The sequence below is a fragment of the Coffea arabica genome, chromosome 6e, assembly GCF_036785885.1.
Source record: "Coffea arabica cultivar ET-39 chromosome 6e, Coffea Arabica ET-39 HiFi, whole genome shotgun sequence".
Lineage (NCBI taxonomy): Eukaryota > Viridiplantae > Streptophyta > Magnoliopsida > Gentianales > Rubiaceae > Coffea > Coffea arabica.
The window spans coordinates 12895525-12921583 of NC_092321.1; the positions used below are offsets into that span (position 1 = coordinate 12895525).

A 26059-nucleotide genomic window follows, 5' to 3' on the forward strand; every position below is an offset into this window, starting at 1 on the left:
ATTAAATATTGAAATTCTTTTACAACCCTTAAAAAAATTCATAAAAGAGTTCAAGTTAAGACAAATTATTTGAATAGCAAACTTTTATCAGTGGCATGATAAGCAACCACACCACCTTCACAATTTCATCAACTTAAGCTGAAAAAGTTAAAATTTTATTATAAAAATATAAATCTAATTGCTCAAACTAAAAAAAACTAAAAATTTTTGAAAAACAAATATACAGTTAAACACATAAAAAATTAATTGCTACTAAACATTACTAATTAACATGTTATATTAAATTCAATGATCCTATACCATTAATTATTTTAAATTCAATTATCAATAGCTTCGATTATGTGCCAACTACCATATTTTTGACCAACCCAATGTTATTATTTGTAATTCCTACCCAATTCCTACACGGATGTGCACTACTTTTGTAAAAATTTCATCCTTAATTAATCGAATAAAAATAAAACAAAAATGAGGGAAACATATGAAAATTGAGGGGAAAAAGAAGAAAATGCAAAAAATCAACTAAAGATAATAATATAGAAAAAAACCTTGAAAAGAAAAAAATTAAACTTACTAAAATGTTGGAAAACAAGAAAAGTTGAAATTTTCAACTTGTTTACAATCTGCTAAAGATAATAACCTGATAATAATGGTGAAGACTTGAGAAAATCTTGTTGTGGATATTTGGGTTAAAAATGGTTAAGAAGAAAAAATTGAAAAAAAAAATAAGAGAAGAACTTGATGTTTTAATATATTTTTTAGTCAAGTAGAATTCTCAACAAACTTAAGTACAGTCTAGCAGTAAGATTGTCATATTTAAACTTGGAGACCTAGGTTCGAATCTTAGCTACACCATTCTTGATATTTTATTGAAAAATTTAAAAAATCGCCGGTTCACGGTTCTTAACGGTTCGCACGGTTCGCACGGTTCGTTCGGGTTTCAACGGTTCTCCATGAACTTCCGGCTTTAACATTAGACCGGACCGGTGACATGGCCGGTTCGCGGTCCAACCGGTCGAATCGGCCGGTCCGGTCCGGTTCTGAAAACATTGGTTTTGGTCTGAGGCTCTTTTCGTCGGCCTGGGGCTCCTTTTGTTTCGTCGGCCCTCGTGCTCCTCGCATGCCAGGCTTTTTTTTCGTCAGCCCTCGTGCTACTCACGTGCCAGAATTCAAGACCTGGTTCTGCTGAGTCATTCTCCTCAACGGACAGTTGTAAAAATTTATCACTCTTGTTTTTTTCTCCGCTCCACTCCACCTCTGCTCTCCACTCCAGACGTCTACATGTACTTGCTCTCTAGGGTTTTTCTTAAATTTCCGCTGCTTGCCCCTCTCTTTCTTCCCCTTCTCCTTTGCCTCAGCTTCATCCTCAGAATCTCCGCCGCCTCTACTTCGTTTCCTCCTCTCCAAAACATTCGATCTCTCATTTCTTCTTCATTCTTTTGCATTTCTTCCCATTCTCCTGGTTTTGTGTTAAAACCTTCTTTGCATTGAATTTTTTTCATTTTTTTTGGGTTGCAGTTGGAATGATTTTTAATTTCTGGACTCTTATGCTCCATCTAAGATAGAGTTGGTAGCGCAGAATCATCTTTCCCCGCTTGCTCTGTTCTTGCAGGTAAGAATCGCGGCCATTAGAATCGTGTTCTTGAACTCCGACAACTGGTTGCTGAACCCACTGTGAGGTGCGTACCAGAGGAACTTTTCTCCCCTGAATTCTTCTGAACTTGTGCATTGTGGAGGAACGGGGACTTGTTCGAAATTACCTGAAATTGAAAGCACGGATGGGGGAAGCAGGCGCTTCTACGTAATGAAAAAAATAAGAGAGCAAGAAAGAAGGACAAAAAGTGCGAAGGATTTTGATTTGGGACGCTGATTTTGATTCTCTCTTTTTCTCCACTTGTTGCTTCTGATGGGATTCAGTGGTTCCATATTTCCTCTTAGCAAGAATCAAAAGGTTTTGGATTGGTCGTTAGTTAGCTGTTCATAAATTCACATAAGTCGCAATGAAGTAGTACTACATTGGATCAGAAAAGAACTGTCAAGTTCTAAAATTATACTATAATTTTGGTTCCATTGTCTTTTTTAAGGTACCACCTTCTTTGTTCTGATGTTTTTTCCTATTTTTTCTATTTCCCTTGTTCGAGCTTTTGTGGATTAGCCTATATTTTCAAAGGGAAAAGTGAAGATTGAATCCATATTGCGAGCTACTGAGTTGCGGCACATTAAATTGAACACGGTTGCATATAATTCTGTGATTGGAAGTTACATGAATTTTGGGGACTTTGATAAAGCAATAATGGTATATGGGTCGATGAGGAAACATAATGTTAAACCCGATTCTGTCACTTACAATGTGTTGATAAGTGGTTGCTGTAAGATGTCAAAGTTCTCTAATGCACTTGAATTTCTCAATGAAATGTTGGACCTCAAAGTTCCATTATATGTATTCATCTGCTATATGTGCCTATAGTAAACAGGCAAGGACTATCGATTTGTGACTACTGTCCCTGTAATTAGATTCTTCCATACTTAAATCTCTCTCTCTCTCTCTCAGGGTCAACTTGCTGGAGCAGAATCAATGTTTTCCATGATGAAGATGACTGGTTTTCATCCTGATGTTGTCACATATACTGCTATGCTACATGCATATAGTGTTGCTGGTAAAATCCTATGTCGGACTATTTCATATATGCTGGCTTAAAATTACTGATATTAAGAAGCTCAAACTGAATGTCTTGTGGAAATTCCATATGCAGATGACTGGGAGAAAGCTTTTGCAATATTTCAAGAAATGGAATTGCATGGTGTCCAGCAATTCAAGGAGTGGTTTTGTAAATGAAGCAAAGCTCCTCTCGGAACTGAGCCCAATAAAATTCTTTCCTTTGTTGGAATGCATATGGATGTTGTTACTGCCAACCCTTCTGACTGGGTAACAAATTTTGAACTTTTAGCTTTTTTGAGTAATTTATTTGTAATCTGATTATACATTTTGGCATTTTTCTTACATTCTGATGATTGGTTTTGTCTTGTGTTTGATTGGAACTGATCGTAAATTTGTTTTGTGCTGTGAGTTTGCCAGAATGAGGACAAAAGAAAATGGTATATGTTAATTGGGTTTTCTTACTTTAAGTTTGCAACTCTCTCTCTATTCTGAAAAAAAAAATTGTTTTAATTGATGATGAAAGGGGTTTCTTTGATTGGAAGTTTAAATTTGATGGTGCAAGGTTTAAAGTTGGAGACTTTTTGTGTTTTTATACACTGGCAATATTTTTCTGAATCTTTTCATTGTTATTATGGTTAGATCTCGCTGTTGCATGTACAATGCTACAAACATATCCATTTTCCCCAGGAATTTGAACCTCGTATGGAAATTGCAGTTTTGCAATGACGAGCTATGGAACTTAGTTAATTTTTGGTAGATATTGAATGTATGCAAGTCTTATTTTACAGTAGCTGCGAATTTGTAGTCTAAGGATGTTCACTATAAGAAAATTAAATCTTGAGTCCTAAATTGGTACCTTAATGAAAATTTTTGGCTCTCTGTATTGTTTTATGAGGCCCGTGCTATGATTTGGGGTAATGAGTTCATTAGCCTTACTAACTAATGGGTATCTCATTCTGTTGTTGCAAATATTGTATTCCATCAAAACAAAAGTACTTCAGCTCGTAACTTATATTTAAAGTATTTAAAGCGATTTAACCAGCTATTTCTTAATTCGAGGGCATGATTATGGAATTTAGCTAGAACCTGTCATTGTAATTATCTTTTTCCAAGGTTTCAAGGAAGTAAATAGAGGGATTGGAAACAAACTAAGTTTGAGTTCTGCTCTTTGACCTGGGTATAAATTTTTGTCTCCTCAGTATTCAAGTGTTTTGTATTTAGAGTCTAAGACAATATCTATGCCTCAGAATTTTGATCCTTTTTCGCTGAGCATTGATGGGGATAAACTACGGGGACGTGGAACTACTGATTGCCTTGGGCATGTCGCTCTTGTAGCTGAACTTATGAAGAAACTGGGAGAGACAAAGCCACAGCTAAAGTCCTCTGTTGTTGCTGTTTTTATAGCCAGTGAAGAGAATTCATCTATTCCTGGGGTTGGTGTGGATGCATTGGTTAAGGATGGATTGCTCGATAAGTTGAAACAAGGGCCTTTGTAAGGACATAAAAGTAGTATTTAAGTATGAGAATCTTTTATTGGTTAATTGGTTATGTTTAAATTGTTTGGCATTTGGTTAATGGTTTATGTGTTTGAAAACAGATTTTGGATAGATACAGCGGATAAACAGCCTTGCATTGGGACAGGTGGCACTCCATGTTACCGGAAAGCTTTTCCACAGTGGTTTGCCCCATAAGGTGCTTTTTGGCTTTCTGTTGTCTCATATCAGCTGCACTAATTCTTGGTGTAAAACTCACATGTGCAGGAAAGAGATACTGTCACTTTCTTAGTTGTGTCACCAGGCAGGCAGTTCATATTATGACAAAGATCAAGTAATTAAAGTAACCATTTTTCTGGAATGATGAAACTAAACTAAAAGAGATGCATCAAAAAAAAATTTAACTTTGCAAGCACAAAAAATACATTTAATATTATTTCCTCTTGAATTAAATTATTTATGCAGAAACAACTGCATTTGAAGTATTCTTATTTTCACGGATAAATCCTTGTAAGTGATCACAGTGCACCAAAAATAAATGGGATGGGCTTGGCTGTAGATGAATAAATGTTACGATAATTTAGCTGGACAATAACTTGGAAGGATTGAAGAGGAATACTGCTGCAAGTTCATGCACATTAAGAATGCTCCATTACTGGGAAGAACCTGTGAATGTGTTCCATTTAGTAGTTTTCTTTTTCTGTAGGCTATTAATCCCTTGGAGCTAGCAATGGAAGCACTCAAAGAGATCCAATTACGGTTCTATAAAGATTTCCTTCCTCATCCTAAGGAACAAGTTTATGGATTTGCAACACCATCAACAATGAAACCAACTCAATGGTCTTGTAAGTCTTGATCACATTGTGGAAGAACTCGGACGAGTGTGATATTTGACTTGTCATAAGCAGCCAATCGAATTCCATGTTTCTGAATAAGCATTTTATATTACAGATCCAGGTGGTGGAATTAACCAAATTCCAGCTGAATGTACAATTTCAGGGGATGTTAGGTATATATTTCTTTATATATTCTTGTTTAGGAACTTGAACTTCTAAACCCTTCTAACAATGCCTCTTTACTTTTGCAGGTTGACTCCATTTTACAGGTGGAAATTTTTTCCTTTTTTCTCCTTACTAAATTGTGGATGATTTAATTTATCAGATTATGATATTTCACAATTAATTCCTTTGCCCTCTTCATTTTTATGTTTTAGGCTTAAACTAATTATCTTCCTGTACTTAGTCTGCTGTAGCTTTACCAGTTGAGTTTAGAAGGATATTCAGGTAACAATTCAAAAGTTTGACATTATATATTATTCACTTGTCAACAGTGTATCAGATGTGCTGAAGAAGTTACAGGAGTATGTAGAAGACATAAATGAAAATATTGAGAAGCTTGATACTAGGGACCCTGTTTCAAAATATGTGCTACCAGATGAAAACCTAAGGGGAAGGTATGCCTTTGTTGACTGCTTTGTTTAGTAGGAGCATGCTGAGTGGTTGTTGCTTTCACTTTAAATTTGGTAGGAATGTAAAAGGGGATTGTAGTTTGTCAAATTGAAAATCATTTATCCACTAATTCAAGAAAATTTTGATATACAGAGAAGAAGTATGCATAAGGTAATTACACATCCTAAGATTATAATCACTGCAAGAAACCATATTAGGCCCAACAGTCAACAATATAATGCAAATGTTTTTTGTAAACTGACAGAAAAGTTAAAATTGTCCCTGGATACAATCTATGAATATGGGATAAATTCTACATTTTAGATCTTGAACTAAGACTTCTCTGTTGTAAATGGTCTTTCATTATACTCAAAGCCACATGCTTCATCTGGGACTAGGAGGGATCACAGAACCAAAGCTCCCTTGTTTTCTACAGTTTCTACTTCTTATCTTTCCACTTTCCCAGAAGTTTAATTGAGTATGCTCTTTCAAAGTTCAAATAAACAGAAAAGAAAGTCCCACATCTTTCTTGCAAACTGCAAAGCATTTCATCGAAGGATATTTAGGTTTGGGCTTCCTGTCATAGACAAGCTTCATCATGTTAGGGGTTCTCTTTTATCTTTTTCCTTGGGAGTTGGAATGGGCAGCACTGATGGCAAACAACATAAGGGAAAAAAATGCCGATGTCATGAGAACTTTTGTTTCCACATAGGGGATGGAACAGCCTTCCACTAATAAAGACATTCCTTGATCAAGTATTTATGTTGTGAATTGCATTGCACCCTGAGATTATAATTTCAAGCATGGAAGTAGGGTGATGGTCCTATGGAATCAGTTTTCTTTGCATATCAGTACAGTACTCATTGTGTAATATTCAGTTTTACAATTTATTTACCCTCAGAATCACACTAAGTTTCAACGAGGCAAATTCTGGAGTTGCTTGCAATCTTCAATCCCCTGGTTTCCATGTCCTATGTAAAGCAACTGAAGCGGCAGTGGTGCATGTAAAGCCCTATTCTATTACTGGTAGTTTGCCACTTATTATAGAATTGCAGGTACAATGAATTTGCTTGTCATAAGACTCAAATCTTTTGGTATCCTTCTAACTTTGTTATTTGGCAGGATAAGGGCTTTGATGTCCAAACTGCAGGCTATGGTAAGATTCTTCCATATCCTACCACTTTTTTTATTTAAATAATATAAGCTTATAGCTGTATGCTTCTGGTAGTATTTTGTGAAAAAGATGTTTTGGTCTGCATTAGGATTTTTCCTAGAGCTTGGTTGCTTGAATCCTTTCTTGAGCATGTTACTTGCCAGTTATACCATTCTTCTTATCTTAGAAGGAACTCGATGAAAGCATGTTAAGATTCTGTCTTCTTGATAATTATTTCTTCTATATGGCTAACACCTAACCTGGTTGACGTCTTCTATACCCATTCTGATGCAAAAGATATATATGCAGCTGTCAATTTTGGCTACACCAAAACAGATGGATTAATGGATTTTGCTCTTTTCATAAACATGCAGGCTTGATGGCTACATACCATGCCAAGAATGAATACTGCCTTCTAACTGACTTGTGCCAGGGCTATCATGTGCCTTGGCTATCAAGTACCAAGGCCTTGGCTATCATGTGCCTTGTGCCCATGTCATGATAATAATAACGAATAAAATTCATGACTTTTCATTATTGATGTGAATGTCAGATGATGGAATAGTGGTAAAGGTGAGGTTATTTTCTTTTAATGTGTAGGAAGTTCCACGAATGGTTGGTGGGCTTGTTAAGACTATATTTTTTTGCATGTGGGATATTCTTTTGTATATTTTCTAGCATGTAGGATATTCTTTTGTGACTTGTGAGAAAGTCGTGGTAATTGTTATGTTTCATATGAATAGTTTCCATATTTTAGTTATTCCTATCTGACACATATGGCTCACTCATTGCCAAGTCTTGGAAATTTTTTGCATGGGAGCACCATTGATGGTAATAAATGGAAAAAAAAATAACAATCATAGGTGCAGAAATGGTATAATGGTAAGGTTTCTTACACAAATTGAAAAAAAAAATGAAAGAAAATGATAGGGATGAAAAAATATAAAGGACTTTATGAACTTTGTGTTTCTATAGCCATTTGATATTCACACACAGATTATTGCTTCATTTTGAAACAGGTTGCAAAGGAGGGAATTCCACTGCCTCCAGATAGAATGTTATGCCCTCTGCATTCACAAAAGCGTGTAAATCCATCAGCTGTAGCTGTTTCAGGATTTGTCTTTTGTTATTCTTGCATATTTAAATAAGTCTCTTAGGTTTGTTTCTCCATACTTTTGTATTGATCATGGTAAAATTGCAGAACTACTGCCAAATATTGTTTCTAAGTGATGCTTTCTCTTATGTCGCATTTCAGGAAGCTTTTATCATTTTTCTATATAGTGTACGCTAAACTTAAACAGTAAATTGTACACTGTAGCCAGAAATTCAATTTTGCAACTAATTCTTTTGTTTAATCATACTAGCAGTTGCTTGTTACCCCAGTTCAGTTACATGAGATTTGCCATTTTTAGTTACAATTCGATATTGTTTTGAGTTGCTGATGGGCTGGGATGCTAGGCTATCTAGATCCATGTCTATCTTTGTTGTTGTAAACTACTGCAGTATCTCTGATGAAAAATTATCTGAGTGTTCTCTCTTTTGGTCAAAATTTTCTGTAGTAGGATATTTTGTCGTATATCATTTACTTTCAGGTTCCAATTCTTTTATGAACAAGACTGTTAGGTCCTTTTCCTTTTCTTCCTTTTTTGGTCGAATTAATGAATGGAAGATTGTAATCGCATGAATATTTTACATTGTGATATCTACTCAAGTTAATGCATTCTAAGAGCATTTGCCAATCTTTGGGCTGACCATCCTTTGTTGTTGTTGTATTCAATCGAAAAGGCATCGAAAAAATGTATCCATGGCATTTTAATTTTCACCTTCAGCTCAATTAGGCCATTATTAATCTGGTACATTTCAGTAATGTATCAGTAATCTGGCATTTTACTGTATCAGTAATCTTCCATGTTTTAATGCTTCTTTTCAAATGCAATGTAAGGTTATTCACCGTTTTCTCCAGTAGTATCTTCTTGAGGAATTTATCCGTCTTTCCTACAACTGTTTCTGCAGCGATGGATAAGTTTTAGTTGCTTTCAATTACTTTGTGAAATTACATCAGAAGCCACGGGTGATGAATCTAAAAAGATATAGCATCAACTTACAAAGCTTCAACCTGCAAGTTATTAGGTTTTCTGAAAATGTAGAGAATACCTCGCTTTATAGTTTGTGATTTTACTATCCAGTGCAGCAGCCAGGTACATTATCATCATCGTTGCCAAATTCATGTAATGCAATGGATTTGAAGTCTTTGCATTTCCTTGAAGTTTAATGGACTTTTGGATTATCAACCTTAATCTATATAGCTCAGTGATATTTTTCCCTCTGTCAACTGCCATACATATTCATACTGATATACAAAAAAAAAAAAAAAAAAGAACTTGCGTGCAATGTTGGATAAAAGAAGAATGCACCAAAATTCAATCACTCCCTTAATTCGCATTCGCATATTTGGCAGGGCATATTATCTTTAGTCACCTACGCGCATCGCGCGTTTTATACCTCCTAGTTGACCATAAAACTCTAAGATTTAAGTAGTGTGTGGGAAAGTGAAGGAAAGTTGGTTGCTTTTTGTTTCCTTTCATGTATGTTTGGTTACCAAGAATGTCGAAACATTTTCTTGCACTTTTCTTCACTTTCTTGCAGCTTGAATCCTGCAAAATTTACGGGATGAATTTTGAAGGAAAATAGGTCAAGTTAGATACAAAATTTCAACAACTGCTACTAACTATTATCACTAACTTCCCATTTTTCGCTCAAAATTTTTCTTGCTAACCAAACATATAATCTGAAAAATAATTTTCATTTTTCTTCATCTCACCTTCTTACCCTTTACTTTCCCACACAACTTTCCTTCTACTCACTCAAACAGATTTGATTTGGTCCTCTAAATGCAGGAGTTACCCAATAAATGCCTATGATGAACTCCATCAGGATCGTCGTGCTCAACCTTGATGGGCTTGTAAGGTCTGTTTAGCCGATGAAGCTTGGGCCTTAGTCTGCAATTCTAGCTTGCTGGGCTGGATAATGCTGATGAACGTTGTTCTTGCATTGCAATCGTGGGAAAAAAAATAAAAAAAAAATTAAGGAGAACGGGCAAAATGATTTTGTAAATGAGATATATATATATATTTTTGGGAAGGAGTAAATGAGATTCACTTGAGTGAAGATGTCTCGGTTATTAATCAGATCCAAATTCTCCATTACATTGATATATTTTCTGTATATATTTCTCGTAGCATAGCAATGAATTAAAATGCGACATGTTGAATTATAGGTGTACTCCAGTGATGAAAACTTTAGGTAGTGGGGTTTTTAAAAATTGTTTTTGATAAACAAAAAATAATTATTTCATGGATTTGAAAAGTTGTCAGCAAATGACGGCAACTGCAAATTTCAGAGATTCTTTATTTATATTTGTCTACAATTTGGATTTTGTTGGCTTCATTGAGACCCACTAAATTTGGATTCTATTGGGTTCATTCATTATTGAGCCCCACAATTTGTCTTATAAACAATGCATTTACTTACGGAATGCGTTTTTTTAAGGAAAAAATGCCTTTTGAACGCGTTCTCTAAGGAAAAATGTACAGAGAAATAAATAAATAAGGGTAATCACACATCGCATCTTTTGAGGAAACAATGCATTCACTATGGTAGCATTTTGAAAATCTAAATCAACACTTAAATTTAATGGATTCGGATCTTAATATATTCAAACGCGTTTAATAGTCAAAATTTGAATATCTGAATTAATTTACTTATCATTGAATGTGATATATACCTAAATAAATTAGATTTAATATTTAATAATTTAATAATCTAATGGATTTAGATTTCAAATTTCAGATTTCAGTTTTCATTATTTGAGAAGAGATTTAAAAAACAACATCTTTTGAAAATGATTTTAGAAAATTCCACATCTTCAGAATTTAATCTGAACAATAGAGGATCATGCCAGCCGAGCAAATAAAGTCAATAATTTTAAATTCATGGCATAGAATTCTTTTGGCATTTTCTATTTGGTGCCCGAAAAAAAACACACTAAAAAGAAAAGTAAATCTATTCGGTGCATTCATGATAAATTTCTTAGAAAAGTAAATTGCATGACACCTGGAATGGGAAGAACAGGAAAGATATTCCTTCAAGCCTGGAAAAAAAAACACATTTGAAAAAGATTATTGTCTACCTAACATTTGGAATCGAAAGAAATTACAAATTTTGTTCATTTTTAAAATATAAAATTTATTCTAACATTTTTTTTTGCTAAAAAATGCTTTTGAGACCAAAACTTTTACTCCTAAAACTAAAGATTATTGTCTACTTTTGTCTTTCCAATTTCGATCTCCATTATAAATAAATATTAGTAAATAAATGTTAATGAACAACAACAACCAATCCAATTGCACAGCCGTGCAGCCGACTCCCGTGATCTAAATGATGCCGTGACTCAGCCAGCCAGTAGCCACCACCTTCTTTCTTCCCCCCCCCCCGCCCCCCGCGGGGGCGGGTGGTTTTACCTTTTTCATTGTTTTGCCTAAATTATGTTCACTTTTACACGACTTTAATCTAGGATAAAATTTATATAGTGCCTAAATTATTTTTTACATGACAAGTTATAACTAAGCACAATTTAAATTTCAATATTTGATTTCACATACATGACATGCATCTAATTTTATCTGCATGTATATTATCGGTGGATATAAAATTTATCCTTTAATTCAATTCTTCAAAATTCCAAATCTAAGAGCAAAATGTTTTGTCAACAATCTATAGATTCTTTTGTTAGTTGGACTGGATGGTTGACATTATTGCCTCTGTAGTGACAAAAGACAGCTGTAGATTTAAAAAATTCAAAGGAGGATACAGATATACTTCAGCTTCACAAGCACATATGAATTCTTTTGACAGAGAATTCAGACTTGCCACTTGCCAGTGCTTGACAATCTAAAGAAAAAGAAAAGGCCAAGGCCTGCCCCTTACTAATAATGTCGACATGGTTATTATACTTTTTATTTTCTTTCAGTCTACTAATATAAGAATGTAGACTGCTTCAATATCTGAACATATACTTTACATTTCGGAATTGAGAAAAACAGTGAATACAACTACGTGGGTCCATCGCTTATATTCCCTTGTGATTTTGGTATAATGTAAGATGACCTTTCTAAAGGTTTCGAAATAGTAACATTAACCCCTATGATTTTATGTTAAGTAGAATATGAACGGAATATATAATTGGTTACGATGTTTATACGAAACGCGCTCTAAAAGCATCTGCGATAAAATCTTAATCTACATGTAATCCCCTTATGGTTTATATAAATATCAATTTTACCTCTCAGTGATTTTTATATTTATCTACGTAATCTTCTTATATTTGTATACAATATAGTTAAGCTATCAATTAATTTAATATCTAAGCAAGGCCACTATTGGTATTTCAATTCATGACATTATATAGGCTATTTTTTAAAATTAATTTTTCACTTAACATAAAATCACATTTTAAACCATTTGAAGAATCATATGATCATAGACGAAACACGAAGAGGGTTATATGTAATTTAATCCAACTACAATATATATAGTGCATTTGCAACTTTTCTTTAAGCAAAGTTGGAAAACGAGAGCATACAAGGTGTATTTTTTAAGAGTAAATCTTATATACATTGACAGTGTATATACTGTCATCGTTGGATTCATGACATGTGTGTAAAAGTTTAATTCAAATTCAAATTTTACTTAGTTCTTTAATAGTGAGATCTGTTTGAGTATTTCAAGAAATTTTTTAAAAATTCATTTTAGTGTATTTCTCAATTATCTTTTCATTTCACATATATTACATTATTATAATTTTTTTTTTACATAAAACTTCAAAGAACCCCAACTAAACCAGATCTTCAATATTCTTATTCAGAATCATGCACATTTTTAACAATGTAAAAAATTATTATTACTATAAAAAATTTCTTTTTGTTCCTAACCATTTTTCTTGATTAACCACATAAGAAAAAATAATTAATTCGTGTCGTCTATTTTGTCACACAGGGTTTTAGCATAAGAATTCCATTTTGTAATTTTTTTTAAAAGAAAAAAAAAAGACAAAAATCTAACAAGTGAAGGAACCCCAAAAAAAAAAAAATCTCGATTGGTTGGCTTTTCCGGACTGTACCGTACCAGTTATTTTACTAGTAGTTATTTAGTACGGTTACTATGAAAACTGCTGCCGTTTATCGGTCCTTCAAAACAAAAAGTAAAAAAACAGAACAAACCAAAATCCAGAAAAAAAAAAGAGGTAAAAGAAGTCATCGTCCGTCTTGACCAACATTTTCACTGACAGTGACAGATACTTCACCATTTTCTTCAGCATTTTCCAGTTTGGTTCCTACGAAAGAGCACTAGGCCAAAAAGCGCCAGATATTTACCAATAAATTCCATCTATACGGAATATTTCTTTTTCACTTCATCACCCTCCTTGCAATTTCCGAGTCTCCCTGCCCACTTGATCTTTTACTTCAAGTTATCTGAAGATTTGGTAACTGTAAGTCTCTTCGTCTGATCTAGTTTTGTTTCCTAAATCTAAATATGATACGCGGTTTGTCTTCTTCCTCGTAGATTTTTGTGTATCTATTGTTTTGTTTATCTGGGATTATGATGATATAGATGGATTAAAAAAATAAACTCTGGTCAATAAAAGATAGCCGGCTTTTGCTTGTGAATATGGAGTTTAGTTTTGCTGGTGCTTCCCCTTCTGTGGAAGTCTTGATTGTCAGTGATCAATTCAAAATATAATTTTCATGCTGGAGTTCATAAAGTTCATGTCTTTTTGAGTGGACTTGTAATTACTGGCAAAATTTTCTTTTAATTTAAAGGGTTTATCTGATAATTAGCTACTGATGAAATTCTTGGGTAGAAGCAAAAGGACAGTAGAAAAAGTTGAAATAAGGGAGATTTAAAGACCCCAGCTCAAGTTTGGTTTTAGAAACTCTTCCTATATTCTTTGTACATTTTGATGATTTTTCATCTTGTCAGTTGGGTTGATTTAGGCATTGTTGAATATGGGAAGAGTTCAATTGGGTTGTGAAAGTTTGGCAGGATTGCATAAAATGTAAATGGTGCAGAACTAAGCTAGCAATATTTTTGTCACCTCCAACTACTGTTTGGAGACGTTTGGTATGCTGCTTCCTTATCTCGGGGAGCGGCTGCTTTAAAGCATAATTCATTAAAATGAAACTGCACTTTTCTAGTGGTGAATCTGTTAACCTTTTTTCTTCATTTTTCTGGATGGGAACCTCTTTTTGTTTATTGAATTTTGTGAATCATGGTGACCGTATTCTGTGTTGAGGTGCTCTGAAAATCTGGCAAGTGTAAGATACTGTAACTTATGCAGGAAAATAGCTCTGGGAAGGAGAATTATTATACCATGATTGTTGGTTGGGATGATGTTGTAAATTGACTTGCACTACATTAGAGTCAATCTCGTCCTCTAGTAAAGAAGGGGAAATGGATTTCCAGCACATTTTGCTGCAAAAGCCGTTCTCTCTCTATGCTAATGGGAAGTAGTAACCCTATTGATTCCAACAGCACGTATGCCATGGAACTTAGGTACACCTGGTTTGTTTAAATATATGATTATTTACCCAAAAAAAATGCTTGCATCATAAGAACATTTTTCAATCATCTTTTTATCTTCCCAACTACCTTTTATCTCACATATATCACATCAAAGCAAGTGCTTCAATGTTATTCCAAAAAAAATTTTCCATATAATCTCCTATCCGAACATACTCCTTGTTATTATTGTCGGCCCTGGTAGCTTATCATTTCTATGTTAGATAAATATGGTTCCTAGTCTGGCCTTATACATATGGTTTAATGTGTTCTTGCCTTTTTGGAGTGAATGATGAAAGTATTAGTGTTCATTCTGATTTGTCTTCAGTGGAATAGGCCCTCACAGTGTATGTTGTCTTCCTTGCAGTGCACATTAATGCATTTGGTACTCTAAGATGTTTGACCACGCTGCAAAGTCACAGTACATCGGTGGACAGCGAGAGAAGTTTGTGAGGTAGCTGTTGGTTTGTAGTTTTGTGCACATATGATTAAGATTTATTATGGCCTGACCAACAGATCCTGATTCCTTGCGGTGCTACTACTGTTTGGGCTATGTGGTTGGAATCTGCTTCATTCATTGTCATTTAGCAGTAAAAGATTTTAAAAGTATGGGTTATTAAGCTGAACGTTTGCTTAGCTTAATGGCTAGACTTTGAAATAACTCTATTATGAACCTATATGTTTACCTTAGCATATTCTCTTCTCCATCTGCTTCAACTCGAAGAAATTCTTTTGACTTGTAACAGATATGTCCTAATTAAATTTTTTTGATTTGCCTAGTTTGCCTTGGAGAGGTCCTTCTTTGATTTTCAGAATCTGGTCTTTATTTGCAATGTGATGGGTACCATTAAGGAAATTCTTCTTCCCATCTTTCTTTTATAGCTTGTAGCATTGGAGATTGAGTTATTCAATGATTGTTCTCTTTCTTTACTCTGATCTAAAACTGAATTGTTTTTTTTTTTGGGTGTTTAGATTGGATGACTTGGACTCAACACTGTCATCGCCATCTGCTTCAGTGGCTACAAATAAATGTGGCTTTGGCATTGAAGGCATAGGGCGAGTTGGTTCTTCAACTACGACTACATCCAAATCGTTTAAGAGAGGAATGAAAAAAGGATCTGAAGGGCTTAAATCAATTGGTAGATCCTTTGGATTTGGTGTTTCGCGGGCTGTGTTTCCAGAAGATCTAAAAGTTTCAGAGAAGAAAATATTTGATCCTCAAGCCAAGTTCCTTCTTCGGTGGAATAGATTTTTTGTCATATCATGTATTCTAGCGGTGTCTGTGGATCCAATTTTTTTCTACCTTCCAGTTTTTGATAATAAAGCAAACTGCCTGGGCATCCATCGATCATTAGCTATCATAGCTACTACGTTGCGTACGGTCATTGATGCTTTCTATCTAATTCATATGGCTCTTCAGTTTCGAACAGCATTTATCGCACCATCATCTCGAGTTTTTGGGCGAGGAGAACTTGTAATAGATCCAGCTCAAATTGCCAAGCGATATGTGTGGTCCTACTTTATAATTGATTTTCTTTCAGTGCTTCCGCTACCTCAGGTTTGGAGAAATTTTTAGTTTGGACAACGTTGTTTTGAGTGCTAGCTTTATCCTCTTTTTCGATTTTTGGGAATGAGAATCTTATAATCTTCAAATGTTGTGCACTAACTGGTAAAAGTTTATCAAATTCACACAATATAAAATTTTCTTGTTGCTTTTCTCCATTCAAATTTTTTCTCTCATAAGATTCTCCTTCGTTTAGTTGTTAGATTTCTTTGTGAAAGCAAAGAAAGAGCTTATTCCTGTTTGTGAACAATTCTCTTTTCAGGAGTCAAGAATTGACTGCTTTTATAGTTAAGGATATGTGTATCCATTGTGTTATACAATTGCTAATTATTTTTAGCACCATCTCACATTTCTCTACCTTTCCAGTTTTTGCTTTAAAAATATCAGTTCTTCATTGCTCCCTTGCTCTCTCTCTTTGTGGGTTAGCACACTGAAAATCAGCACCCGAGTGACACTACATTCCTTCTTTCAGCTGGTAAATCTGCTCGAAACACTAAAAAAGTAATTCTATTTAAAAATTATTCTTGAGTTCTGCTAAGTGCATACATGTTTTGGTAATAAGCATTCATATGTATGCAAACTTGGTTTTCACTATCTTCTTGTTCTTTGTGGTTGGTATCTTTCTTTGGTTGATGCTACACATTTTCCTTATTTTATTCTATTTCTATTTATGTTGGACTGCATGTATACTCTTTCAGGCTGCTTTCTTTGGGGTATTGCTTCCAGATTGTGGTTATGTGAATGTTTTGAGAACTAAACTTTTAACCCGAATAATAGTTTTAGATTGGTCTAAACAATTTTTGTGCACCAAAGTGTGCTTTTTTAATATGGAATATGAATCTCTTTCAGCTATGTCATTAGACTTCTTGTTGTGAGCTGATTGAAATTGAGTAGTAGTAAATGTCAGAAAATGGAAAACTTTTTCACTTCCTCTTTAACATTACTGTTTTGCATCTTTGCAGATTGTTGTGTGGAGATTTCTCCAGAAATCCGAAGGTTCAGATGTCTACACTACAAAACAAGCATTGCTTGTTATTATTATTCTTCAGTATATTCCGAGGTTTATCCGGGTTTTACCCCTCACTTCAGAGCTGAAACGTACAGCTGGTGTCTTTGCTCAAACTGCCTGGGCTGGTGCTGTATATTATTTGTTGTTATACATGCTAGCCAGTCACGTATGTCTTTGCAGTGTGATATATTTTCAGTCTCATAATTTTTCACGTTTCAAATACTGAAATTGTAATAATTAGCCATATTGGCCCTTAGAAAAATAACAGTATCCTTTTTTTTTCCACTGGATTGGCTTTGCAGATAGTTGGGGCACTCTGGTACTTGTTATCTGTAGAACGCAATGACTACTGCTGGCAGAAAGCATGCAAAACTACTAGACTTGGAAAATGCGAAACTAATTTCTTGTACTGCGGCAATCAGAATATGAAAGATTTTAATTCTTGGAGCGGTATCAGCGAATCAGTGCTAAATGCATCTTGTGGAGTGGGTGTTGAAAATCCACCATTTGATTTTGGAATTTTTGAGCAGGCGTTGTCATCGGGCATTGTCTATTCAAAGAAATTCATATCTAAATACTGTTACTGCCTTTGGTGGGGGCTACAGAATTTGAGGTGAATGAGCAATCATGCTTCAATTGAATCAATATTATATGAGTTTCTCTTTTTTTTTTCTATGCATGCTCTTCATTAACAGTACATGAAGATTTGTGCCTGGTCTTTCCTTCACTGTACTTGCTGATTATAGACCTTTTTTTTTTCAGCTAAAAGCTGTTTTGAGATGTTCCTTCTTCTTTCCACTTATACTTTTAAGCTACTTATGAACCCAAGACATGCATTAGATATTAAATTACTCACTTTTCCATAATAAATTCTACAATAGCAAAACCAAATGGGAGCAGGCCCTAATATATTTCAGTTGTTTTCTGCTAAAATTACTATTTCTCTGTGTTGGAGAATGCTAAAATTTGAAGTTTCTGCATCTGGGTTCTGAAACAAGGCTGTTTATGAATTCAATTAGAGAGTAATATAAAACTCTCCTGTAGATTTTAAACCTTTTTATTGTCTAAGTAATTGGCTCCTTAAATCTGACTTTTTGGAGTAGCTGATGTAATCCTTAATCTGGTAATACAGTTTCAAAAACAATCTGCTTCATTATCTGTGGTGATAGTGCCCTATAATGCCTATTCTTCCTGTCAAAGCTTTGGTTGGCTGGAGTCAAATAGGGTAATAGAATTTTTATTTTTGCATTCTTGGGCATTTTCGATTTCCCTTATTTTACATGCTTTGATTTCCCTTCTTGTTAGTGTCTTTGGGTCTTGGAGCACAATGTGGGGATGCTTTCTAGTCTGAGGTTAAATTGCTAGAGATTTGTTCTATACTGGGTCCTAGGTCTAGTTATGTGTAGCTTAAACACTCTGAAGTTGTCTATTTGAAGCATACTTCTTTCAGAAGATCCACATTTAGATGGATTTGGTGGAGAATGACTAAAGGAGTGGAATATGCTTTTGTCTTTTCTGTATCAGTAAGAAACCGCTTAAGAGATATATGTTGAAGTTGAGTTCCTGGACTGCCAACCTTTTAGTTTTTCATGATCACTGGTGAATAAGCTTAAGAAGTTTAAAAATAACAGAGAGGGAGAGAGGTAGAGGTAGAGAGAGAGATGCTTTAACTTGTTGATCTCAAAATTTGTGCATAGATCATTAAGAATGTCTTAGACTCTTCTACAATCCTGCTTTTTGTTATTTTTGTGTATCTACCTTGTTTTTATCGCAATTAATGAGCAGTTTGAAACATTTTTCTGAGCCAATTTCACACCATGCAGCACACTTGGCCAGGGGCTTCAAACAAGTACATATCCTGGAGAGTCTCTGTTCTCTATTGCACTTGCAATATTTGGCCTTATTCTCTTTGCACTCTTAATTGGCAACATGCAGGTAAACTACAAACATTGACCAGAGGATGTACATATACGTTTGCTGCCTTCTTTACTTGATGTTTGCTACATGTTATTGTACTTCATTTTTGTGATTAATATGGGTTTGGGTTCATATTTTTTAGCTTTTTGGATGTGGAGAATAAGTTGACTTGGATCTTGCAGTATTTAAATGCAGCATCAAGTTTTATGCACAAATTCTCCTATGAACTTTGGTCTGATATTTCTTGTGCTTGTTGCAAGCATCCCCTGCATTATTAAAAAAAAAGTTGCATCCTCTGCTTGATCATGTTTTAGGAAAACACATATTGATGTGGATAGTGTTGCCACTACCAAATCCCTAGATAGTGTCAACTTCTTAGGTAAATTTCCAAATTACTATGTTCCAAAATTTGATATCCTATTATTCCTGTATTTAATAACAAATTATTTCCATAAAAGCCCTTAGTGGTATAAAAACCATTGTACCAGAATGGCAGAAGTATTTGTAAAAGGGTTTTTTGGAGCCTTTTTATGGTCAAGAGAAACTTAGCATATAAATCTCTAGGAATAGGGAAGTACTAATCTAATATGTGGTGTATTAGTGCTTCTTTGTTGATACTGATTTTTGTGATAATATAGTTAGGAAATAAGTTTCAACACTTTGATTATGGAACTAAAATTTCCATAAATTACTCCAATCTCACTATAAGTATTTATGGTAACAGATGACTTGCATGCTATTGCTACTGTTCATCATTTCAGCATTTAGTGTTATTGTTTTTCCCAGCCATATTTTGCACTTGTAGATCTTTAATCCTTCTGTGTATCAGTGACAGAGGCATATGGTTCGTTCCTGATTTAAGGGAGTGTTTTATTAGTAAAATTGATCTAAATTTTCAGCGAGTACATCCTTTCTTGTATGAACCTATTTAATGAATTTCAAACGGTAGCGTATGAGTTGTACCAGGATTTTAGGAGTCCTTACCAATTATCTTTGAATAATTTGGTACAAGATGAATATGTCATGTTTGTTACCATCCACATGGAAGCTTACTCATATTTGTCGAAACTGAGGTTAGAAAAGGTCTCCACTAACTATTTTTATAGGTCACTTCTTCGAAGTTGTTAAGCTGAAAGTACTTCACATTGTTTAGTGCATTATCATTTTTTTCCCCACTCCCTTTTTTCGCAACTGAAGCCAGATTGTTATCTACCTACTTGATGGCGTGTTTTGGGTAAATTCATTCATCAATATGCCTTTGCTTGGGTATATAATGCTGAGTAACGTCTTGCTGACAATTTTATATGAGATCTATTTGGTTTTGACATGTTGTATGGGGACATAGCGAGTTTAGATCTGAAGTTTTGACATCCAGGTGCTTTCTTTGTATTTTGTTGTGTTTGGTGTGGGTTTAAAATGCTAAATGCCTGGTTAATATTCTCATTAAGATTTTGTTGTCAATCCTGGCAAAGAATGGGGATGTTAAGGTCAGAAGGTAACTCTTGTAACATCTGAAGAGCATTGAGTAGAAAAGATGAGTTGTTAGGATGTCTTGTATCAGATTGAACTAGCTTTGTGATGAACTGAAGCTACAAAAGTTAATACTTTTTTAAGTTAAATTGATGGTAGGATGTTGTCGTGATGCTATGTTTGGTAGGTTTGTCTTCCTCAGTTGCTTGTACAGATCTTACTACAAGAAGGTTTAACATAGGCAAAGAAGAACGAAGAGAAACTTTCAATGAGTTTTTATCAAGACAGACTTAACATCACATCAATTAACTCTTATGTCACTTTTCAACACGAAACATGAAACGATCATACAGGAGAGCAGAAGACTTGGGAGAATTTGAGAAGTAAAGCGGAGCTAATTATTTAAAGACGTTTTGGTACTCTTTTCGCCACTACCTTTTGTTGACTTGTAAATGCAGTACTTAAGTAACTTGACCTAGAGATGACCTGTGAAAAATTTCACTAACCACTATGGTCCTGAGATCTCTAACACCTAATGATGTCATGAATATCAGTATATGGCCAACAAGGTACTTATCTGAAAGTCATGAAGGACATGATATTTTTAAACAAAAACTACTTTTATGAGAGGTGATGTTAGACTTCCTAAGTGGTTGAGACTTCTCAAATAATGAAATAGCAACTGCATCATATCCTGATGGCTAACTTAATTTTTAGAGTTGATTACATTTACCTCCCATGTGGTTTGACCAAACTACCAAGCCAACCCTGTGGTTTCGCTAAATTACAGTCACCCCCTTATGAGGTTCAAAGCCAACTAATGCAAGTAGGGAAATGACAGAACTGCCCTTTGCAAAAATTACATTTGCCTCCCTCAAAGTGTGTCCAAATTACAAAAAAGGACACCTATAGTTTGACCTGAGTGCAATTTGACTTTTGAATAGCTAACTATATAAGAAAATCTCTTATTGTGATCCAAGAAAAAATCAAACCCAAATTAAAGTAAAACAATATTACATTACTGAAAATGAAAATAAAAAGTTGAGAAAACTTGTGCCTACGACTTATTTCAGCCACTACAAAACTCTCCAACACTTTTCTTGCACAACAATTATCCAATTTATTTAAACATACAATTTGGTGTATAATAATAAATTTTAACTACAGTATATGGTTTTTTATCCATAAAATGAATTTTATTTTTATCCTTAATTCTATATAAGTGTTTTATTTTGGACTTTTACTGCTGATTTTTAAATTTATGTCTTTGTATAGAAACCCTAAAATTAAATGCATATAGGCACATTTACAATAAATATTTTATTTTTCTTTTTTTGGAAAACAGAGTTTAATTATTTGCATATTGACATGGATAAGGTTTTCAATATAAAAAATGTAATAGTGGTGGCTAAAGAAATTATATCAGTGATCAAATTAGTATTCACTGTGTTGCCATGTGACTAGAATTTTGGTTATGCTAACTGTAACTTGGAGCAAAAGATGATCGAAAAAATTAAATATTTGTAATTATTGGGAATATTAAGGTTTTCATCAAAACTTTTGTTGCACTTGATGTTGACAAGTGAAAACGTATATTGAGTAAATGATTGACTATGTAAAGCATTGGACTAATATGGACGAAGTATGGGGTTTATTTTTTTCATTTGGACAAACCTCAAGGAAAGTAAATGTAATTTGGATAAATCTGAGGGGAGGTAATTGTAATCAACACAATTTGCAGAAGGGTATGTTGGGGCTTTTAGACATATATTTTGCTGATGCAAGCAGGATTTTTAATGTTAGTTAACATGAGGGGGGCATTTGATAAATGTTTTGGCATTCAAGGGGTTTGACTGTAACTTGGTTAAATCATGGGGTTAGTTTAGTAATTTGGTCAAATCACAGGGGTGGTAAATGTAATTAACTCTTAATTTTTATGGTGAATTTGGTCAGTTTTGTGGAATGCAAACACTTTAGAAATTAGGTCTTTGTAGCAACGGATGAGTTTTAAGAGTTAGCTGTTTACATGGTAATTATTTTGTTTTGGGTTTACAACATTCACCTATTTATATTGCTTGATAATGATACTGCAAATATACCGTCAGAATTTGTGAGAGATTAGTAGACTCACAATTTTTGTAGAAGGCGAGTATTCCCCACTTCATGGCACCATGTATGACAATATGTAGCATGGATTTCCAGCTTAGCACCATAAACAATACGGCAGCTGGGTCTATTTGTCACAATACTCTTGAATATCTGTCTCTCTTGGAATCTCTCTATGCTATACACCTAACAACACCTCCATTTTCTCATGCTGCCAAGCCCAGAGCAATGGTCTTCCATGCTGAATGGTTCTCATTGCTGGCTCTGGCAATGAGGATGACCTAGTGAATGGCATTCTTGGTAATTAATAACATACATTGCTGTAACACTGGGATTGATTTGATGCATCATGATTGATAAACATCCACTCCATAAACAATACGGCAGCTGGGTCTATTTGTCACAATACTCTTGAATATCTGTCTCTCTTGGAATCTCTCTATGCTATACACCTAACAACACCTCCATTTTCTCATGCTGCCAAGCCCAGAGCAATGGTCTTCCATGCTGAATGGTTCTCATTGCTGGCTCTGGCAATGAGGATGACCTAGTGAATGGCATTCTTGGTAATTAATAACATACATTGCTGTAACACTGGGATTGATTTGATGCATCATGATTGATAAACATCCACTCCTTGAATGAGAGAGATTCTAAGGAGCTTCATAGTTTTAGAATAAAAAAAGATTCAAGAACTTGCAGTTAGAAGACAACAGCTGCTCAGAATTTTGAAAGCGGCTAGAGATTCAGCAAAAGAGCCTATGAAATTCTTTCAGAATAAAAAAGATCCAAGAACTTGCAGTTTTCTCAGTGAAGAGACACCAATTACATAATTGACTTAAGGGTGGCACTGTAGGGTTTCAGATATTAATATCAGCAACTTGTCTCTTACCTCAGTTTATCTCTTCACATTTTTTTTATGAATTTTTTTCCTTAATTTCGTTGTTTTCTTGTTAATACTAGTTTCTTGGTCATTTTATTAAGATTACTCACAATTTACCTTCTAGGCTTAACCTGCCCCTCTTCGCTCAGCCCCCCTCCAAAAGGGCCTAAAGTTTGTTGAAAAAGTGTCACATCTTTTAAGAATATAAGATATGTGTTGGGCAAATATTAGGCATACTGATGGATGAACTCTATATGCTTCTATCTTGTAATCAGAGAGATAATTCATTGAGAAGCAAGTGCAAACTACAGATTGGCTATCTGTCAGTCCTAATAATATTGCTTCATGCTATCACAGACCTATCTCCAGTCTCTTACCATCCGACTTGAAGAGATGAGAGTTAAAAGGCGTGACTCAGAGCAATGGATGCATCATCGCTTACTTCCACAAGATCTGCGCGAAAGAGTTAGACGATACGATCAATACAAATGGTTAGAAACACGTGGGGTGGATGAAGAGAGTTTGGTACAGAGTCTGCCAAAAGATCTCAGAAGAGACATAAAGCGCCATCTTTGTCTGGCTTTGGTGAAGAGGGTAAGTTGCTATGTTTGCTCGAATGTTTTGATTGCTAGGCTACCAATTAATTTGTTTTCCCTGTGGCAGGTTTTCCAAGCTTTGTTACTCACAGATCCTTAGCATGTTTCAGAAATATTTTCCCTTGTTTCTGTAGATTAAGATTTACTTCAAAGATTACATGAGGTTTCTTTAATTCAGACAACACTGTAGTAGATACTAGTAAGAGAAATAAATGGGCTACTCATTTGGGAAGGAAGAATCAGATGAGATTTTTTGATATGTGTTTATGCAACCTTTTTACCCCAGAGGGAAAGAGGAATAATCTTTTATAAATGATTTTTGTAAAGTCCTATTCGATGCATGTCAAAGTCAGTGTATTTAAGTAGACACACACACACACACACACATACAGCGACGCAGCCAGACACACTCAGACATGTATTAGCCACATGTTTGATGCTTTTGCCATCTTGCTAGGTACATTTTGCATGATATCACCTGAGAAAATTGTAGTGATTTAGTGTTTTTCTTAGTTATCTTCAGATTTAATGTCATTAAAACATTTCTTCAAAGTAGCATATTGGTGGGGGAGTTGGCGAGGAGGTTGTAAAAGATTATTTTGTGATCATAGCGAACACATCTTCCTAGCTGCTGCTTTCAGCCTTAATTTAATCTTCTGGATCTTATAAAATATTTGGTTTTGCTTTCTCCAAAATGGATGCTGAGGTTGCTGTTTGCTCAAACGTTTTGTTAACTGTTCCCCAGGTTCCTCTCTTTGAGAATATGGATGAGAGATTGCTTGATGCTATTTGTGAGAGGCTGAAGCCCTGCTTGTACACTGAGAATACTTATATTGTTCGAGAGGGAGATCCAGTCGATGAAATGCTTTTTATCATACGTGGTCGCCTTGAGAGCGTGACAACTGATGGTGGAAGAAGTGGATTTTTCAACCGTAGTTTGTTAAAAGAAGGGGACTTTTGTGGAGAGGAGCTTCTGACATGGGCACTGGACCCAAAATCTGGTTCCAACCTGCCATCTTCCACCCGGACAGTGAAGGCCTTGATGGAAGTGGAGGCTTTTGCTCTGACGGCTGATGAGTTGAAATTTGTAGCTGGTCAATTTAGGAGGCTTCACTCTAGACAAGTTCAACACACATTTCGATTTTACTCACAGCAATGGAGGACTTGGGCTGCGTGTTTTATTCAAGCAGCTTGGCGCCGCTACTGCAAAAGGAAGCTTATGGAACTTAGAAGAAAGGAAGAAGAAGAAGAAGAAGCAGCAGCGGCAGCAGCAGCTGGGGGCAGCAATAACGCCGGCGGAGGTTCATATAGCCTCGGCGCAACCTTTTTGGCATCTAGATTCGCAGCTAATGCACTTCGTGGTGTCCATCGGAACAGGAACCTGAGGAGTGCAAGGGAGTTGATGAAATTACAGAAGCCACCAGAACCTGATTTCACTGCTGATGCAGATTAAGTTGTTAGTCTGACTGACTCAATTGGTTATTACCTCAGGTCCTAAGTACTGACCTTGCAAGCTCGTAAGGGCTAAACATTGTATAATATGCAAATATCACAGGAGTGTTACCGTTATTGGAACTCCCAACTTATTTTGTATTTAGATATGCTTGAAGTGACACTATTTTCATCTTACCTGTCTTCTTCTAGAGCTTTGAGAAAGCAGAAGTAATGTGCATTTTGGGCTTCTTTCTTTTCTTTTCTGACATTTTTATAGCTTTATTAGTGAAAATGGTGTGAGCAAGACATGCCTTCCTTTTAAAGTAAAAAAGTTCAAAAAAAGTGTGCTTTACCCTTGGTTCCCGGCTAAAAGCAGCACGGTCTTTTTCATTGGTATCTCTACATTAAGCAGTAAGCACTACTTGATTTTGAGCCAATTGAAAGGTTCTACTTGACAATCAAGTCCATAGGTTACCTGGGAATCTGCAAAATCCAGTGGACCATTGTTAAACGCTGGCTGCGTTTGGATAGAAAATTACTTGGTTATTAAAGACATTGAGAGTACAATTGACATCCTGCCAATGTTATGAAGTTTTTTAAGTGGGTCTTCTGTCCAGAGGTTTTTAAGTGTATAGGCCGTGCACCCACCACACCCCACATGTAATGTAGCCTCAAATAATCAAATAATCCTTGGGGTCACATACAGCTAA

At 35.1% G+C, this 26059-nt stretch overlaps 1 protein-coding gene and 1 pseudogene across 2 annotated transcripts; both read left to right on the forward strand.

Annotated features, from left to right (window-relative positions):
• The first annotated feature begins 2293 nt into the window (after window positions 1-2293).
• LOC113696398 (acetylornithine deacetylase-like) lies at window positions 2294-8108 on the forward strand (annotated as a pseudogene).
• Window positions 8109-13082: 4974 nt separating this feature from the next.
• LOC113697432 (probable cyclic nucleotide-gated ion channel 5) lies at window positions 13083-25544 on the forward strand. Of its 2 annotated transcripts, XM_027217039.2 has the most exons (9): window positions 13083-13300; window positions 14150-14364; window positions 14738-14824; window positions 15343-15928; window positions 16897-17109; window positions 17246-17556; window positions 18767-18878; window positions 23677-23913; window positions 24661-25544. In XM_027217039.2, exons 3-9 carry the CDS (start codon window positions 14766-14768, stop codon window positions 25366-25368), a joined length of 2226 nt encoding a protein of 741 aa, XP_027072840.1. In that variant the 5' UTR covers window positions 13083-13300; window positions 14150-14364; window positions 14738-14765; the 3' UTR covers window positions 25369-25544. The 2 variants fall into 2 exon arrangements, with proteins under 2 accessions (XP_027072840.1, XP_027072839.1); XM_027217038.2 differs by lacking the exon at window positions 14150-14364.
• Window positions 25545-26059: the final 515 nt, after the last annotated feature.

Bases quoted from the DNA above. Each gene is read 5' to 3' on its own strand.
- LOC113697432 (XM_027217039.2), top strand. From the start codon at position 14,766: ATGTTTGACCACGCTGCAAAGTCACAGTACATCGGTGGACAGCGAGAG. The intron at 15,929-16,896 runs GTTTGGAGAAAT...GCATCTTTGCAG, and splicing joins CAGTGCTTCCGCTACCTCAG to ATTGTTGTGTGGAGATTTCT. The intron at 23,914-24,660 runs GTAAGTTGCTAT...ACTGTTCCCCAG, and splicing joins GTCTGGCTTTGGTGAAGAGG to GTTCCTCTCTTTGAGAATAT.